We start from the raw sequence: 16,344 nt of genomic DNA on the forward strand, positions 1-16,344 counted from the left end.
TGACGCTAACCACCGCTAGTGACTGCACCTACCTTAGTATGAGGAGGATTGTTCGCATCCTCGCTTATTAGTACATTAACAAGTGAGGAAGACAGCCGAAGCTGAAAATGATCTGCAGGTTGTCGGCGTGAATTTACGCCGTTCTGACTTCCACGCACTACGACATTTGTATGGCAGGCTAGGAAACTGTTGGACTTGACTGAGTTTCCTCAACTTTAAACTAAACAAACATAAAAGTAGTTGTCCCCTTAGGAAACTTCACCAAAGCATTACGCTGCCAACGAGTTACCTGTCATAGCCAACTAGAAGCCGCAGCAATGTTGTCCATTGAGGAAATACTGGCTCTCGCTGAGCCCAACGCTGAGTTCATAGAGGTGCTTCATCAAACGAGCTCATCGCGTCACAATATTGACCGTTCTCGTAGCTTCAAAGCGAGAGCCCAATCAGGGTCGGCGCATGGAACAAGGACACGGATATCCAACAGATTCGAGGTATCATGGCCAACGTCCTCGAAGCCAAACTCGCCGCCAAACCCGACCCATCTACTCTGCCCTACGTGGAAGAAGACGTCCACATCACCGTGGGAGACGGGGCATCGATTGCCGTTCGCATCCACAAACCCAGAGTCGTCGCTGACGATGGCTGCCCTGTCCTTGTAGCGTTCCATGGTGGCGGGTTCGTCATTGGCGACTTGGAGGGCGTGGGTTCCCTCTGCCAGCTCTTTACAACACTCGGTGGCATTGCGGTGAATGTAGACTATCGCTTGGCTCCAGAGCACCCCTTCCCTGTCCCCGTGCAGGATTGCTTCGATGTTGTGAAATGGGTAGACCTAACCCAGCTAGCAAAGCCCGGCTGTGCCGAGATATGAGACTGACATGGGGCAGACCGTTGATAACGCGAAGACCATTGGAATCAACCTATCGAAAGGCTTTCTTGTCGGCGGCGAGAGCGCAGGCGCCGACTTGGCTTTGGGCGTTAACCGCCTTTGGATCGACGAGAAACAGACGCCAAAGCTGACGGGCATATTCTCGTCCATCTCCGGGGCTCTCGCCGAAGACACCGTTCCCGAAACGTACCGAAATCGTTTCTTGAGCCTGAAGCAGAATGCCAGTGCCCCAGTTGTGACCGCAGACTCGATCGAGTTCATCAGAGGTAAGAACCATCACAATACGACATCAGCGCTCTAGAGGCTCAGAATAACATCGCGCCAGACATGTACAAGCCGGACCCGAGAAGCCCGGTGGCGTATCCTGTCATCTCGCCGGACCTAAGTGGCATTCCCAAAACTTACTTCCAGGCTTGTGGGCTGGATCCGGTGCGAGACTGCACGCTTATCATGGAGCAGGTTTGGAAGGATGCGGGAATACCAACCAAACTGGATGTCTACCCTGGTCTACCTCATGGCTTTTGGGCACTGTTTCCTCAGGCAGACTTCAGCAAGAAACACCAAAGAGATCAAAAGGCTGGTCTGGAGTGGTTATTGCATAAGGACTCGGCATAGTTGACTTACACGGGCGCCAACATGACTCAGCTCATCACACTCCCCTCCCCAAATTATAACCTTTTCATACATAATCATAGTCTCTTATCGAGAAAGTTCCCATATCACCATAAGTCCGTAGACTGATCACAAACCGCGCCAATGAATGCCGTTGAAACGAAAACGCGTCGTTGAGAAAAAGAAAGTTTAAATAGCGATAGGGGCGCCATCCCTGGAAATGTAGTGGCTTTGACCCTTGTAAGCTCCAAACTCGAGTGGAGCACCCCTGCAACCTCTCAACGCGCTCTCGCCCGGCAGACGCGACGACCAAATGGAAGGAAATCTGGGGGTGGTCGCCTCCCATTGACATCACCAACGACGTTCGAACCTCTCCATCTATCATTCGCATCGTCTCCCAACACCCCAAAAGAGGCTGCCAGCTCCCACGAGCACCTCTGGCTCTACATGGCGCCCAAATCGAAACCGCCTGAAAAGAAGCAGCAGTCGCTCACAAACTTCTTCCAGCCAAAGACCGTCAATGGCCTCGCCGCCGCCTTCCAAAAGTCGCAGTCCGAAGCACGAACGAGCCCGCCCGAGTCGCCGGATTCCTCGCGCAAGCGACCCTTGGAGGAGGACACGGATAGGGGCAACAATGGACCCGACAAGAACACCAAGAGAGTAAAGGGTGACAAGGGCGACAAGACGACTGCTGCGGATCAGGGCAAGAGCTCCTTCTTCACACCAGGGGCCAAGCCGGCCGCCGAGTCCGAACCCAAGTCCAAGGCATCTGCAGCTTCCTCTAGGACGGGACGCTTTGCCTACAGCCAGGCTTCAGACGTGAACGAGGAGGAAGACGAAGAGGACCAAGACCCGTCCACGAAGCAGCGCAAGGAGGAGCTACACAAGAAGTTTGTCAAGAAGCTGGGCCATCCGGACAGCATGCTATGGCGGCGCCGGAGGCAAGACGACAACGAAGCCGCCGAGGAGGAGGAGGGCGAAGGAGAAGAAGACGAGGACGAAGCTCCGCCGCCGCCCAAGGCAAAGAAGGGCGGTGCAAGAGCAAACAAGAAGCTCACTCCCATGGAGATCCAATTCCTCGATATCAAGCGGAAGCATCTGGATACAGTCCTCATCGTAGAGGTGGGCTACAAGTTCCGATTCTTTGGAGAAGATGCCCGCATCGCCGCCAAAGAGCTCAGCATCGTGTGCATACCTGGAAAGTACCGCTACGACGAGCACCCCTCTGAAGCACATCTGGAAAAGTTCGCCTCTGCGAGCATCCCAGTACATCGTCTGCCCGTCCACGCCAAGCGCCTCGTTGCTGCTGGCCACAAGGTTGGCGTGGTCCGCCAGATTGAGACCGCCGCGTTGAAGAAGGCGGGCGACAACCGCAACGCACCGTTCGTCCGGAAGTTGACCAACGTCTACACAAAGGGCACCTACATTGACGAGAATGGCGAACTCGAGACGGGTGGTGACGGTGGCGCTCCTTCGGGCGGTTATCTGCTCTGCATCACCGAGACTCCCACCAAGGGGCAAGGCACTGACGAGAAGGTTGACGTCGGCATAGTAGCCGTGCAGCCGACCACGGGAGACATCATCTACGACACATTCGAGGACGGCTTCATGCGCAGCGAAATCGAAACTCGGCTGCTGCATATCTCGCCTTGTGAGTTCGTCATCGTCGGCGACCTTACAAAGGGGTCGGACAAGCTCATCCAGCACCTCTCGGGGAGCAGCACAAACGTCTTTGGCGACCGGAGCCGCGTCGAGCGCGTGCCCCGAACAAAGACTATGGCCGCCGAGGCCTATTCTCACGTCACGCAGTTTTACGCCGACAAGCTACAGCAGACTCCCGACGCCGACGCCTCGGCTCTCCTGGAGCGGATCCTCCACCTCCCCGAGCCTGTTACCATTTGCCTTTCTGCCATGATCAGCCACCTCAAGGAATATGGCCTCGAGCACGTGTTTGACCTCACAAAGAACTTCACCAGTTTCTCCGCGCGCCAGCACATGCTCCTCAACGGAACGACCCTCGAGGCCCTCGAGGTCTACCGCAACGCCACCGACCACTCGGAGCGCGGCTCCCTCTTCTGGGCCCTGGACAAGACCACCACTCGCTTCGGCCAGCGTCTCCTCCGCAAATGGGTTGGCCGGCCTCTACTTGACGTCGCCCGCCTCGAGGAACGTGTCGCTGCCGTCCAGGAGCTCGTCGATGAGCAGTCCTCTGCAAAGGTCGACCGTCTGGAGACCCTCCTCGCCGGCACAAAGACGGATCTCGAGCGCAGCCTCATCCGTATCTACTATGGCAAATGCACCCGCCCTGAACTCTTATCCGTCCTCCAGACCCTCCAACGCATCGCCATGCAATACCCAACCGTCAAATCAGCCGAGGCAACGGGCTTTACCTCCCCCCTTATCGCATCCGCCGTCCTCTCCCTTCCCCAGATCCTCGACCTCGTCGTCTCCCACCTCGACAAGATCAACCCCGAGGCAGCCCGCAAGGACGACAAGTACAACTTCTTCCGCGAATCAGAACAAACAGAAGACATTGAAGACCACAAAATGGGCATCGTCTCGGTCGAACAATCCCTCGACGAGCACCGCGCCGATGCCGCCGCCTCCCTCAAACGCAAGAAACCTGTCGACTACGTCACTGTCTCGGGCATCGAGTTCCTCATCGAGGTGCCCAACACGGACCTCAAATCCGTACCGGCCTCGTGGATCAAAATCTCGGGCACCAAGAAGCTCTCCCGCTTCCACACCCCGGTCGTCGTCCGCCTCATCGCCGAGCGCGACCAACACCGCGAGGCCCTTGCTGCCGCCTGCGACGCCGCCTTCTCCGCCCTCCTCCGCACAATAGCAGACGCCTATCAACCCCTCCGCGACGCCGTCTCCTCCCTCGCAACCCTCGACTGCCTACTCTCCCTCTCCCGCGTCGCCGCCCTCCCGGGCTACAGCAAACCAACCTTCCTCCCCTCCACCACAAACAAACCCACGATCTCCATCGCCCAAGGCCGCCACCCCATCGCAGAACACACCCTCTCAGACCCCTACATCCCCTTCACCACAACCCTCGCCTCCCCGTCTCCGCTAGCCCACCTCATCACGGGCCCCAACATGGGCGGCAAATCCTCCTTCGTCCGCGCCGTCGCCCTCCTCGTCCTCCTAGCCCAAATAGGCTCCTTCGTACCCGCCGACGCCTTATCACTAACCCTCACCGACGCAATCCACGTCCGCATGGGCGCCCGCGACAACCTCGCCGCCGGCGAATCGACCTTCATGGTCGAGGTCTCGGAGACGGCGCGCATCCTCCGCGCCGCGACCCCACGCTCCCTCGTCATCCTCGACGAGCTGGGCAGAGGTACCTCCACCCACGACGGCGCCGCCATCGCCCACGCCGTCCTCGACCACGTTGTCCGCGAGAATAGGTGTCTCACCCTCTTCATCACGCACTACCAGAATCTCGCCCGCCTGGCCGAGGGAATCGGCGAAGGCCTCGTCAAGAATGTCCACATGCGCTTCACCGCTACCCGCAGAGCCGGGGCGGAGGAGGGCGACGCCGATGCGGATGATGATGACGCAGGTGCTGATGAAGAGATTACGTTCCTGTACGAAGTCGGAGAGGGTGTTGCGCATAGATCGTATGGATTGAATGTGGCTCGTCTGGCTCGTATACCCCGCAAGGTTATTGATGTTGCCTCGCAGAGGTCGCGCGAGATGGAGCAGGATGTAAGGGTTCGGAGGTTAAGGGGCACCGCTCGTCTTCTCACAGAAGTGCTGGAGACAAATCCCGATCAGCTTGATCATTTGATCTCAAACATTGAGCAGTTGTGAGCAAACACCTCATGGACAATTAAAAGTAAACATCTGTACTATGAATCCTTGTGTTATTTCTCGAAAGTGCGTCTGGTGTGCCTAGTTGACGCGGTATGACTGCGAATGACCGAAAACTGCGTTATCTATAGCCTTCTTTGCCTCCCGAAACAAAAAAAAAGTCGATGGGTAAAGTCCTAGAAACCTGACGGAGCTCTTTGCAGTGCCACCGCGTATGGATGTTCCACCACATTCCCCATGGTTTCTTGCTTGCAAGTATCAAGCAAGCCTAGCAGCATGTGTCCTATCCTCGCCCTCTTAACTACCCTGTGTTCCTCCCTGACTCCATTGAGCGAGGATCCGCAAGCGAGTTAGTCGTTCCCAGAGGAAAGCTCACCACACGTCACCCCAAGCCCCAAAGTGGTCTGGCGATGTAAAGGAACGCAGGAGAAGATTGCGTATCTACTCGAACAACTGTGGGGTATCAGCATTGCCCAATTCCGCCTTCGCCAGAAAGTCAGACTTACTTGAAAAGAAAGAAACTGAAGAACGAAACCCAGATGAAGAGTCTTTTGAACACCCAGATCCGCATACCCAACTTTCCCGCCGTGGTGGCTTGTGATGAACCCAGGTCACCAACAGGAATGTCATCGAGTTGCACAACTAGGCCCCATGTCCATTCTGGTACACGCCCGAGCCCTGAGCGTGGTCATGGTGGCCGGTGCCGAGTGTGTTCATCATGGGCATCTGCTGAGAAAACATCATCTGCTGATGGTTGTGATTGGCATTGATGGGGTTGAATCCATGGTGGGCGGCGCGCAACATCGGGTTACCCCAGACCTGGTTGAGGTGATACATGTCAGGCATCGGGTATGTGTTGTAGATATTGGGGTCCATGCTGATGGCAGTGGTCATTCCGGCCTGGTTCAAGTTATTGTTGTTGACACCATAGAAGTCAGCGCCGGCCATATTGTGTTCCTGTACACCATTGTTATTTTCCTTTCCTGTGAACATTCGACGTAAAAGCTGCTTTGCAGCCGGAGTAGGAGAGGCCATGCTCAGATTCGAGTTCGCGTTCATCGACCGGAGGGGTATACGATTGCGGACGTCGAATCTGCGCACATGAGGGTTAATACACAACATTACTAACATGATGAGAGTTTTCGGGGATGGACCTAGGCTCATCCTTCACCGCACTCGAAACCTTTGTGCCTGTAATTGGAGTCAGTGGGTGGGCAGGAAGACGGATGTATTACAGGAACTTACCGGCGCCGCTGCCACCTTGGAACACGTCGTGAACGTGACCAGTAACGGTGAAGAACTTCTCGCTAGGACCCTGGTCGGGGCCTTCCACATCCTTGTGAGATTCATCAAGCTCGACCATACCAGCGTAGCCAAGAGTATCGCTGTCACCATCAGCGGTGCTAGCGATGTCGCTCGTGACATCGAACTTCTCTGGGAGAGACTCGCTGTCGACCTCCGAGGCTTCTTCCTGCTTATAGAGACCATTCTGGAACTGCATAGCCAATGCAGAAGCTGCACGATGAGCGGCTTCGTCAGCGAGCTCCTCCTTGACGACAACTCCCGAGGCATTGCCATTCTCCTCTGCGGCACCGCTACGTCTCTGACGACGTTTAGACTTCTTGGCGACCTGTTTGAGAGATTTGAATGATCAGTGGATTACTTCTCTACTTGATGGCATATGTTTTGACTAACCGGACTTCCCTCGACGGAAGGTGCATCATAGACATCACGAGCTCTCTCGAACTCCAAGTCCAGATTGGCCACAATCTCCAAGGTGGTGATCGCCTGGGACGAAAGCTCCATCTTGCGGAGTACAGAGGCGTCCTTGCGCTGGTTGCGCTGCTTCTTCTGGTCAGGGGTGGCGGCATCAAAGATGCCCATGCCCGGCCAGACAGTTCCCTTAAGTCGAGCAGACTCCAAGTCATCGGGACCCCACTCAATGGCATCATCGGTGGGAGTCGAGGCCGAGGCCAGATCATCGTTGTCACCATAGTATGTGATGGCCTGCTGCTGGCCAAGAAGTCGACCGGTGGGCGGAGGCGTAAACATGGAGTCATCAGCCTCACGCTTGACTAGGGTTGAACGAGCCTTCTTTCTCTTGAGTGTCTGTCACAGTCAGCACATGAGAAGTTGTTTGCTTGATAGGGTGTCTACCTGAGAAGCTCCCTGTCCAGGTCGCGGGATACCTCTCGCCTTCTCATCCTTGGCCTTGAGGCGCTCTGCAAGCATACGCTCGATGCCATAGTCCTTGTACCACTTATCGTAGGTGGCAACTTTCTCCGCGGCGACGAGATCCTGAGTGGCGCGGATTCTCACATCGTTGTGAGTCTGAAGGTGGCCCTTGGAACTGAGGTGGGTCAGAAGATGGGAGAGGTCGGAGAAGCGCGGGGCGTTCATGCAGACAAGGCAGACGAGGGGAATTCCAGGACTGCCCGAGGGCTTGAGGTCGTCGGGTGGATTCTTGGAGCCAGGGGCCTTGCCGCTGGTCTTGACAGTGGACGACTTCTCGATCTTGATGGGCTTGAGCTGCTTGGTCTTGGATGCTTTGAGGATCTTGACTGGCATGACATCGTCGGCCTCGTGGGCTGCAACGGCGGCCATGTTCTGTCCAGAGTCAGCATTTGTAGCCCCTAATTAATGTATAGAGCCAGTCGTTACTGACTAGCCGTCTTTCCATGGTCTTAACAGAGCGAGTGTGACGGAAGACAGGCTTGTCTGCTCGTAGTAACCAAAACACAAAACGAGGGGAGGAAGAGAGCGACGGATATTTCGAATATCAGCAGACAGAGGAAGGGCAACACCCAGCAATGAAAGCCAACGAGTGAAGTCGAAATGCTCAGTGCAAAAGGGAGGACAGTGGAAGCAAAGGGTGGCTGTGATGGGAGGAGGAATGTCGATGATTCGGGACATCCGACGAAAGAACGGATGCATCGACAACGACTGTTGTGCCATCCAAGGGAGTGGGCATAGACTCCAGATAGGAAAGGGGATGTACTCACGGCTTGAGCAGCAAGAGCTGCCTGACGTCTGGGAGCCATTTCGGAAAGACGGGAAGAATGATGTTATCCATAGTAACAACAAGCCTGCCGTCCCAAAATGAACGGAGAAGGTACGTTGGTATGAGATCGAAATCCGGCAAGAGGTGGTTCTTGAGGTTTAGGTACTCTTTCCTGCGAAATGAATTCGTCAGTGACAGAAACTTCATAAATGATGGAAGCTATGATATCGGCACTTTCTCAACAGCTAGGAAACCTGTGGAGAGAGCAGAGGCAAGTTCCGGTCTTGTCACCTGACGGAAAGAGGTAATGTTGCTTTGAGGAAGGCACCGGCAATTCGGACCCCCAAGCCTCCGGCCTGAACATGTCGTCGCCGACCAACTGCCCATCGGCCCGGGAGAACGGCGGCAATTTGATGCTGAGACTCCCGTCCGATTTGCGACCCCGATCCTTTCGCAACGGACAAGCCTCACTCGCTGGATGAGGGTGAATGACTTACCAAGTACCACGGATTGAGCTCAGATTGAGAGATCAGCTGTTGATGCTGAAGACCACGGGGAAGAGACGGGTTATTGTGTGTTTTTGGGTCCTATGAGGTTGGCTTCGTTAGTAAGGGCTTCTCTCCAAGAACTTGCGGCTTTTCAGGCAATGGCTCACCGTGTGTCCTGAATACAGCTAAAAAAGACTCTCTGGAGTGGCGTATGTTGCTGACTTGCTGCTCTGGTAAATAGATCGTATCACCAATCCAAGGAACTAGATTGCTTCTGTATTGAAAAGTAAGTAAGAGTGGATCAAGGCTGTCGGTGTGTTTGTAGAGGAATGGAGGAAGATTTGAGCTCCAGAGAAGAGAGAAGAGAAGAGAAAAGAGGAGACTGGTGCGAGTACAAAAATCCCAGGGCTGTTGCCCTTCCTCAGCTATAGGAATAATAGGGCAAGAGCAGAGACTGGCTCTCGCCATTCCTGATTGAACAGAACTGGCGGGAGCAGAGAATAGCTCTCGCCATTGTAAGTCGACAGGATAGGCGAGAGCAAAGAGCAGCTCCCGCCGTCTCAAGTCCAAGAAGAACGGCAGAATCAGATTCTAGCTCTCGCCGTCCCAAGTCGGACAAGACTGGCGGGATCAGAAGCCAGTTCTCACCGTCTCATTTCAAGCTGGATCAGAGACTAGCTCTCGCCGTCCAAACTTTAACAAGACAGGCGGGATCAAAGACTGGCACTTGCCGTCTCAACTTGAACAAGACTGACGGGATCAGAGGCTGGCTCTCATCGTCTGACCTTGGACATGACTAGCACTCGCCGTCTCAACTTGAATAACAGTAGCAAAATCAAAGGCCAGCTCTCGCCATTCTGGGTTGAACAGGACTGGAGGGAGTTTTTTGACCCAAGCATAGCTCCTGAAGCAGGAGCAGAGACGAGCACTCGCTGTCTCTGTATTGAAGAAAAGAGGCCAAACTTAGAGCACACTTGAAGGTGTCTCTCGCTTCTTGAACTCGACACAACATGAACAAAAGAAAATCAGGGAATGTGATTCAAGCACGTGCACTTGCAAGTGTGTCTGAACGCACCACTCAGAATGGACAGTCTCTCCCAGGTCGTGAAGAATCTTCTGATGCTCAAGTGTAGAGACGGAAATGGTATATGAAGACTAGTAATAGAACAGAAAACTTGCGATGAGAGCCTTATTCGGACGGACGGAGCATCTGAGGAATGAACGGTTGGGACGATGAAAGCAGTGCGATGAAAGCAATTGCTTGATGAAAAGTAGACTGTGACGAGGATGATATTCGATGGTGAGGCTTGCCCAGGAGAACAATAGCAGTGAAACCAAGACAAAAGACAATGATTCGAAGCAGAAGGAGACAAAAAGAGTGACCAATTTGAAAAGCATTGCGTGAAGGGAAAACAAAGACGGGAAAGCTAAAAATAAAGCCAAAGAAGGTGTCGGTGATGATTATGACGAGAAGATAAACAACACCACGTACCTAGTTCCCGAATTCCCTTAAGAAAAAGGGTGTAGAAGAAGAACCGGGTAGTCCAAGTGCTTCTTGTCGACGCGAATGTGTTGATTGATGAAATCCTCCTGATGAATAGCGAAGGATGAGGATGTTGATCCAGTAGCAGTTCTTGGAACAGGGATTTCGCAAAGGGCAAAGGCGATCTGATGATGGTCGTACAGACGACTCTGGGACGGGAAGAAAAATACAGATGCGACGGTGTTGTACAGACGGGTGTATTTCGAGAGAGGTGGAGGTGTTGTGACAGTGTTGTAATCGAAAGCAGAGAGGAATGGAAGCCTGGACCGGCGACCAAATGAGACGATCAAAGTCCAAGGGATTGTTGTGGTTGTTGGTGAAATCTCCAAGAGATTGAAGATATCGAGACTTCCGACGATGTGGAGGTAGAACGTTGGGTTTGTTGTGATGGTGGTGGAGGGCGAAGTGTGAGAGACGAGAGAAAGGCAGACAGACGCGTGTGGTGGGGCGGCCGGTCGGTGAGCGGGTGGGTGGTCTTCCGCAGTGGAGGGCATCACCACGGAGCTAAGCCTACACCGACCGCGGTGCACGTGACTGGGTGTTTTCATGCCGAAATAGGATATGGGATGAGGGTCGGGCGGTGAGAGAAGTCCTGGTACCTTACAAAGCTTCAAGATGAAGGTTTAGTACCTTAGGCTAGCCAGTGAAGCGGGCCGGGCACCCAGCTTCGGTTTTCGTGCGTGGGGGTTTGGCGAGATCAAATCATATGCTCCGTGATAGTAGAACAGAATAAGCTGCGTTGTTTGAAGTAATGGGAGTGTGTTCAAGAAGGATAGCTCAATAGGAGGAGCAGATAAGTGACCAAGCCCTAGAATGTGTGGACTAAAGCAGCATGGACAAAGTAGCTGCTCATGGCTTCACGAGAGGCACGATAGACATGCATCAGGAAAGAACCTGACTGCGATGTGAAAGCTGATGATGGATTACTTCATATATCATTAAGTTGTTCTCATGGGTATCTGAGCCTTCGGAGTGTCCTAGGGATTATCTCACAGCAAGTCGTGAATGAGACCACGCAGACTGGAAGAAGCCGACACTATTGCTTCCCTCTCGCCCTGTATCCCCATATCTACTACCATTGCAGGTTGAAAGTCCACAAGCCGTAATTGGACGTTTGTATCAAACAACCAGGCGTTCTTCGACCAAAAGCCGTGCTTCATCCACTGACCCTTCCTGTATCCCCTCTCAACAGCTCACGACGACTTCCTCCCCAGCACCCGATCAATCGTCGGCTTCGGCATACAATACACCGGATCAACCTCCACCGTCCCCGGATACCCCAACAAACTCAACCCCGTCATTCCAAAGCACGTATGCCACACATCGACCGTATTCCCCGGCCGATCCGAAATGCCCCCCAACTCCTGATCCTGACACTTCAAAATAAACGCAACAAGCTTACCCCGATCAATCCAGTGCGTCCGCCCGATGATCTCGAGACTACTCAGCACCCACCAGCTATAACACACGTCCTCGTCCTTCTCCGGCCTGCCATTCAGGCCTCCGCCCGCAACCTGCCGCTCGCTGAGCCACCGGCCCAGCTTATCCGCCTCCACGAGGTCCAGACGCCCCGCGATGGCGAGCGCCGCCACGCACGTGAAGATTTGGCCCGAGTGCGACTCATCACCCGGGCTGACGCCGTAGCCGCCGTCAAAGTTGGTGCAGGCGACAATGTGCGCGACGGCCTTGTCGACATCCACGAGGGAGAGCAGGCCCAGGAGGGAGAGAGCGTTGAAGGCGCCGTACAAGAAGCGCGTGTCCTCCTCGCCCCATTCGTCTCCCACAAATGTACCGCTTTCACGGTTCTGGAGATCCGCAATGACTGAGATGACATATGTTAGACCTGCGAAGTGATGAGAGTGGTTTAAATAACTTACACTTGCCAACTTGCGCCTTCCCTTGACCCTTACCCCTCGCCTCCAACTCATCCAGCGCATCAATCATGACCAGAATCTGCACAGCACTAACAGTGTACAACATATGCACATCGTGGCCCGGCGCGGCCCCGAACCCCCCGCTCTCATGCTGACACGAGAGCACGAAATCAATCGTCTCGTCCCGCGGGAGCGCCTCCGGGTGGCCGAGCAGGTGCAGCGCGACCAGGCCCCAATAGAGGCCGTTGAGGCGCAGGTGCTCCGTCAGCCAGTAGTCGTACTCGTCTTTGCGGGTGTCCAGGCTCTGGACGTATTTGACGTGCGCCGCCGTCGCCAGCTTGAGCTCGTCTGGCAGGTTCTCAAATTGGGCCGCCATGACGCCGCGATTTTTTTTTTCCGGTGTTGATCCCTTTCTTGGTAGCTGATCACCCGGTTTGCCTAGCCGATGAGAAATCGTAAAAATTTCATAAACATTCAAACAGAACCAGGCCTTTTCAGTAATACCTAGGCAGGCGTGGGAGGATGGAAGAGGTGAGGTTGTCCGCTTAGGTAATGGTGGTGCAGGGCCGCTACGCAAGGTTCCGCCGACTGCCGGGCCGTGAAGTCCATCCAGTGTGGGGTGGTCTCGCCGCCCTCACCGAGGTGTGTAACCCAACGCCATGCTAACGGAGCCGAAGGTGACGTCCGTGACGTCTTGATAGTCCGAAAATTTATGGTCGCCCTCTGAGGTGCTCAGTGATAACTTTGCTCACTGTATGTATTGATACAGCATCACTTTATCCAGGTGAGTACTCCATTTGCAATGCAGCTAGCTGAAATGTCAACCAGGAGTTTGATTTAAAGGTTGTAGAAACTTAGTAGGTAACCGAGAGGTAGAATCAAGAACCAAGCTCGTCTTCGACTTGTGATCATGAGATAGGACTAGGCCGGATCCTTGGCACCATACTACATGTCTACCAGGCAGACTTACAAGTCGCAAAGCACCGCAGGTAGATCAGATTGTTCTTCATGATCCCATCATCTTCTCGAATCCATTCATGGCAGCTCATCTAATAGGAGTGGTGGTAAAGAATAACAAAATGAGGAGAGTGATGCTTGGGACGGCTATTGATAGTGGCTGAAACTCCGTCTTGCAGAAACTTGCCGTCCAATCAATGTAAAATCTTGTACTTGTCCTGGATAGGTAGCGAGATGGCGGAGAAGTAACGTACTTTGAGTTTTAGGATCGACGACAAGGAAGAATAAATACAGCGCTCTTTCCCGATATCGTCTTGGATGAATGAGGATTACGCAAGACCCATCATCAAAAAAATGGCAGGTACAGACGGGATTACCCAGCGCCGCTCAGAAGGGTTACGGTACATACATAGAAAGGTAGGAAGGGGGCCCGAGACTGGGCAGTGGGAAGAAAATGGTGCAGGCTTGATCCTGCGAATAACCTCACGCCCGGCGGGCGAACTATGACATATCGGGCACCCTCCCTTTTGAGATGGCGTGGGCCAGAGTCAGCTCTCCCGAGGAAGAACGCAGCGTTGTTGGGCCCGAATCTGCGCATCCAGACTCTAAAGACGGGTCCTCGCGGGCATAACACAGTATCCGTACAAAATACGTGCCACTTCCATATTGAGACCTGGAGCCATCATCCAGGCTTGTGCCCGGCCAGGAGCAACGGAGGCGAAGCCACGCTGCCACGCTGCCACGCTGCCATGTGCGCGTACCAACCCTCTTTTCTGGGTCTTTCCCGTCCGGACACCGTTCGGGGCGTTGGTGACATTTACACATTGTGCCCACACTTGCGGGGCTTTTCCCAGCGTTTGTCGAAGAAACACTACCGAGTTTCAGAGTGATCGGTTGTGTGCCTGGACTAAACTCCTTTCGGACCACGTTGGTGTACATCAGAAGTCAGGCCGGTGCGAACCTTGACACCGTTGACGGAGATCAAGTACCTTACTTCGTAGGCCCTGAACGCAGAGTGCTATATTCTTTCCATGGTAAGGCTCTGGGAGACTTCGTTCATGTCCTGTCACTCATGTTTCCAGAACTGGTGTACGGAAGTAATGGCTGTAAAGCTGCTTTGCGACAAGGCTCAAGCTAGCTGTATCCTCAACTAGGCTTGAGTCTGTCAACTCGTAACCGAGAGAGATCGCCGCGGCAAGTGGGTAACCCATCGTTGATATTTAGATACCGAACCCGCTATCCGTTCGCGAGGCACTTGACCGTTGACGACACGACGTGGGCTCGGAGTTGATTATAGTGCCGCGGAAGTAGAGCCAAAGACACATTGGGTAAGTGAATCTGCGAGTACCTAGTATCGAACGTAAGTAATCCCAACCGTCTTCAGTTGTTGATGCCGAGGCCACTTCTCCACGAGAAGCCATATAGCGAACAACGACTTCCGAATACTGGCTGAGAATGATACTTAAATCCTTGCACACGCTTCCTTTCTCACGATCTCTGACCACCTTCATTGGCATTGCGCGACTTGGTACGAGTGAGAATGACGACAGCTCCAGCGTAAAGTTCGGCAGAGTTTCTACTTCTTCTGCGCCATGACCCGTCGTCTCGTCCCTCTGGATAACTTTGCTCAAAAATAGCCCTCTGACCAAAGAGAGTGCACGTTTTCGGCACAATCTTTTGAGATAAGGCTTGAGCCGGCACGTTGCGGCAACACTTGACGTGCTCGGTTCGAAACGAAAGCCAGGATACGTGCATTGGTTGGTTGCCAACCAGTCCGAGGCTTACGACTTGGGAGGCGATGATATGCTAGATGGCTTCGTGTTGCCTGTGCTTTGCAGATGGACGCGCAGTAGCGCGACTCCTTGCCGTCAGATCAGTGGGCAGCCGGCAAGCTTCTTGTCTTTTTGTCGGGCCAGGGAGGTAAGTCGAGCGAGTCGAGCTGAGCTCACCGTTGGACGGAGTAAGGGGATCTTCGACTCGGGCTTCCAAACACTCTGGAAGGGTCTAAACGTGCAGAAGAACCGCATAGAGTGCATCGGTAGCGTGCTGGCTGTGTCGCGACTTGTCACATCATGCCAGATCAGTCTGTTGCTCCGTTTTCTGTCGGCAACGCCTAGCCTCGTCTTGCGAGTGCACTTTCTGGTGTTCTGACCACGTCGTGCTCCATAGTACGGGTTGCTTCAGGCTTCATCCCCTCCCTCACCTTTGAGGTAATCCGCTCGTGGTCAGTCACCTGAACTTGCGGAGCGCCTATCGGAGTTCGGAGGTGCCGTCATCACGACATATAACGGCGCACAGCTTGATGCCCGAGCGGCGGGACCACAGACGGCCGTACTGCTGCGGAGGCACTGACCGTCTTGGTATTGCCAATCAACGTATCCCGAGATAGACGACTGGAAAGACGGCCGTTTCTAAGGGGTGTCCGCAAGCTGTGTCATGAGGTAATGCAACGCTTGAAGCTTACATGGGCGGCTGCAAGCAGTGAGCACCCCTGGCGTCGCTCACATTGCAGGCGATACAAAACGTGGCAATCCTAGAAACGACTGTGTTTCAAGAGTCTGGCTGCCTGGCAGTCCAGTAGGCAATGTCCTCGAAAGGTCGAGTTGAATAGGGTATTAATTCAATGCCTTGGCATGGGACACCGACGGAGCCGACTCCCAGCGATATGCCTTTTCGCTTGATGTTTTTGAATCATCTGCAAAAGGCAGAGAACAGACGCTGTCATCGCTATCGGAATAAATTTACTTCATTGGCCTAGGTCGTGTTGGTTGCTGAGTCTTAGTATACCGCTTGCGAATACGAATCGTGACACGGACGAAGACACCACTGATAGATTTGGGATATGTATTCCCTTTTTGGTACAACCGATGCGCCCAAGCTGGTGGCCGCTATTGATGAACGACTTGTTGGTTGTCGCGAATCCACAAAGACGGCACTTGTGAAGGTAACCTGATGGCGAGGCGTGCATGGCTGACTCTGCGATCCCAGACGGCTCATCCAGAATGGTGCTTGGCAGGTATGGCTTCCCAATAGCTTGAGCAATGTCAATGTCAAACAGACGTGCGCTGCCCAAATCGACACTACAGGAGAACCGGACTCCGATCTGTGCGCAGCGACTGGCGGATGAGACTGGCAAGCGGCAAGCCGTTGGCCTTGTTCGTTGT

The 16,344-nt window shown here is 54.0% G+C and overlaps 4 protein-coding genes across 4 annotated transcripts; 2 read left to right on the top strand and 2 right to left on the bottom strand.

Annotated features, from left to right (window-relative positions):
* Positions 1–317: 317 nt before the first annotated feature.
* On the top strand, positions 318–1,501 carry BDZ83DRAFT_752981 (Alpha/Beta hydrolase protein; the record flags this gene model as incomplete). Its single annotated transcript, XM_060514287.1, has 4 exons — positions 318–374; positions 425–823; positions 885–1,152; positions 1,212–1,501. 4 exons carry the CDS (start codon positions 318–320, stop codon positions 1,499–1,501), a joined length of 1,014 nt encoding a protein of 337 aa, XP_060364048.1.
* A 444-nt stretch (positions 1,502–1,945) lies between these two features.
* Positions 1,946–5,317, top strand: BDZ83DRAFT_579510 (muts domain V; the record flags this gene model as incomplete). Its single annotated transcript, XM_060505246.1, has 1 exon — positions 1,946–5,317. One exon carries the CDS (start codon positions 1,946–1,948, stop codon positions 5,315–5,317), a length of 3,372 nt encoding a protein of 1,123 aa, XP_060364049.1.
* Positions 5,318–6,644: 1,327 nt separating this feature from the next.
* BDZ83DRAFT_364530 (uncharacterized protein) lies at positions 6,645–8,481 on the bottom strand. The gene is made up of 3 exons (XM_060502605.1): positions 8,320–8,481; positions 7,475–7,924; positions 6,645–7,426 (listed from the first exon to the last, which is right to left on the bottom strand). Exons 1-3 carry the CDS (start codon positions 8,356–8,358, stop codon positions 6,977–6,979), a joined length of 939 nt encoding a protein of 312 aa, XP_060364050.1. The 5' UTR covers positions 8,359–8,481; the 3' UTR covers positions 6,645–6,976.
* A 3,061-nt stretch (positions 8,482–11,542) lies between these two features.
* BDZ83DRAFT_579564 (prenyltransferase and squalene oxidase) lies at positions 11,543–12,599 on the bottom strand (the record flags this gene model as incomplete). Its single annotated transcript, XM_060505254.1, has 2 exons — positions 11,543–12,171; positions 12,227–12,599. The coding sequence occupies 2 exons, from the start codon at positions 12,597–12,599 to the stop codon at positions 11,543–11,545; spliced, it is 1,002 nt and encodes a 333-aa protein (XP_060364051.1).
* Positions 12,600–16,344: the final 3,745 nt, after the last annotated feature.

The sequence above is a fragment of the Colletotrichum acutatum genome (genome assembly GCF_030867785.1).
Source record: "Colletotrichum acutatum strain CBS 112980 chromosome Unknown BDZ83scaffold_57, whole genome shotgun sequence".
Taxonomy (NCBI): domain Eukaryota; kingdom Fungi; phylum Ascomycota; class Sordariomycetes; order Glomerellales; family Glomerellaceae; genus Colletotrichum; species Colletotrichum acutatum.